This window comes from Suricata suricatta, unplaced genomic scaffold (genome assembly GCF_006229205.1).
Source record: "Suricata suricatta isolate VVHF042 unplaced genomic scaffold, meerkat_22Aug2017_6uvM2_HiC HiC_scaffold_28966, whole genome shotgun sequence".
Taxonomy (NCBI): domain Eukaryota; kingdom Metazoa; phylum Chordata; class Mammalia; order Carnivora; family Herpestidae; genus Suricata; species Suricata suricatta.
Genome location: NW_021874843.1, coordinates 1 through 763, shown reverse-complemented (window position 1 = coordinate 763; position 763 = coordinate 1). Strand labels below are relative to the sequence as shown.

Sequence of the window (763 nt, the reverse complement as noted above, 5' to 3'; positions counted from 1 at the left end):
ATTTATAGATTTGTTTTATAAAGAACTGTGACACTTGGCAAGTATGCCATTCAGTTTATGTATAAGAAGAAAGCAAGAGCCTAACGGGTTGGAGTGACCTGTACTTCTGATCAAATCATTCCCACAGATGAAATATGAAGAGGTGAAAGCAAATGACAATACTTCTACCATAAAGCAGTTTGTGCTCCTGGGATTTTCTGACCTTCCAAACCACCAACAGTTACTATTTGGAGTGTTCTCCATCATTTATGTTATTATCGTAAGTGGAAATAGCCTCATAATAATAATAACCAGACTTGACAAGGCATTGCAGAAACCCATGTATTTTTTCCTGGCAAATCTTTCCTCGTTGGAAATCTGTTATGTGTCCATCACCATCCCTAGGATTCTGGTGAACCTTTGGACTCAGGATAGAAGCATTTCTGTGCTGAGCTGTGCCTCCCAGATGTGCTTCTTCCTTATGCTGGGAGCCAGTGAATGTTTCCTCCTGACAGTGATGGCCTATGACCGCTACGTGGCCATTTGTAACCCTCTGCACTACCCTCTAGTCATGAACCAGAAGAAGTGTACCCAACTGGCTGTTGGCTCCTGGATAGGTGGAATCCCAGTCCAGATAGGACAAACATGTCAAATTTTCTCTCTGGATTTCTGTAATTCTAACCAAATTAACCACTTCTTCTGCGACATACCCCCCATCCTCAAACTAGCCTGTGGGGATGTCTTTGTACATGAGTTGTCTGTCTATGTGGTAGCTATATTGTTT

At 42.1% G+C, this 763-nt stretch overlaps 1 protein-coding gene across 1 annotated transcript; it reads left to right on the top strand.

Moving 5' to 3' along the window:
* Positions 1-109: 109 nt before the first annotated feature.
* On the top strand, positions 110-757 carry LOC115284969 (olfactory receptor 10AG1-like; the record flags this gene model as incomplete). The annotated part of the gene is made up of 1 exon (XM_029931401.1): positions 110-757. A coding segment is annotated over exon 1 (630 nt), but the record flags the coding sequence as incomplete, so codon positions are not given.
* Positions 758-763: the final 6 nt, after the last annotated feature.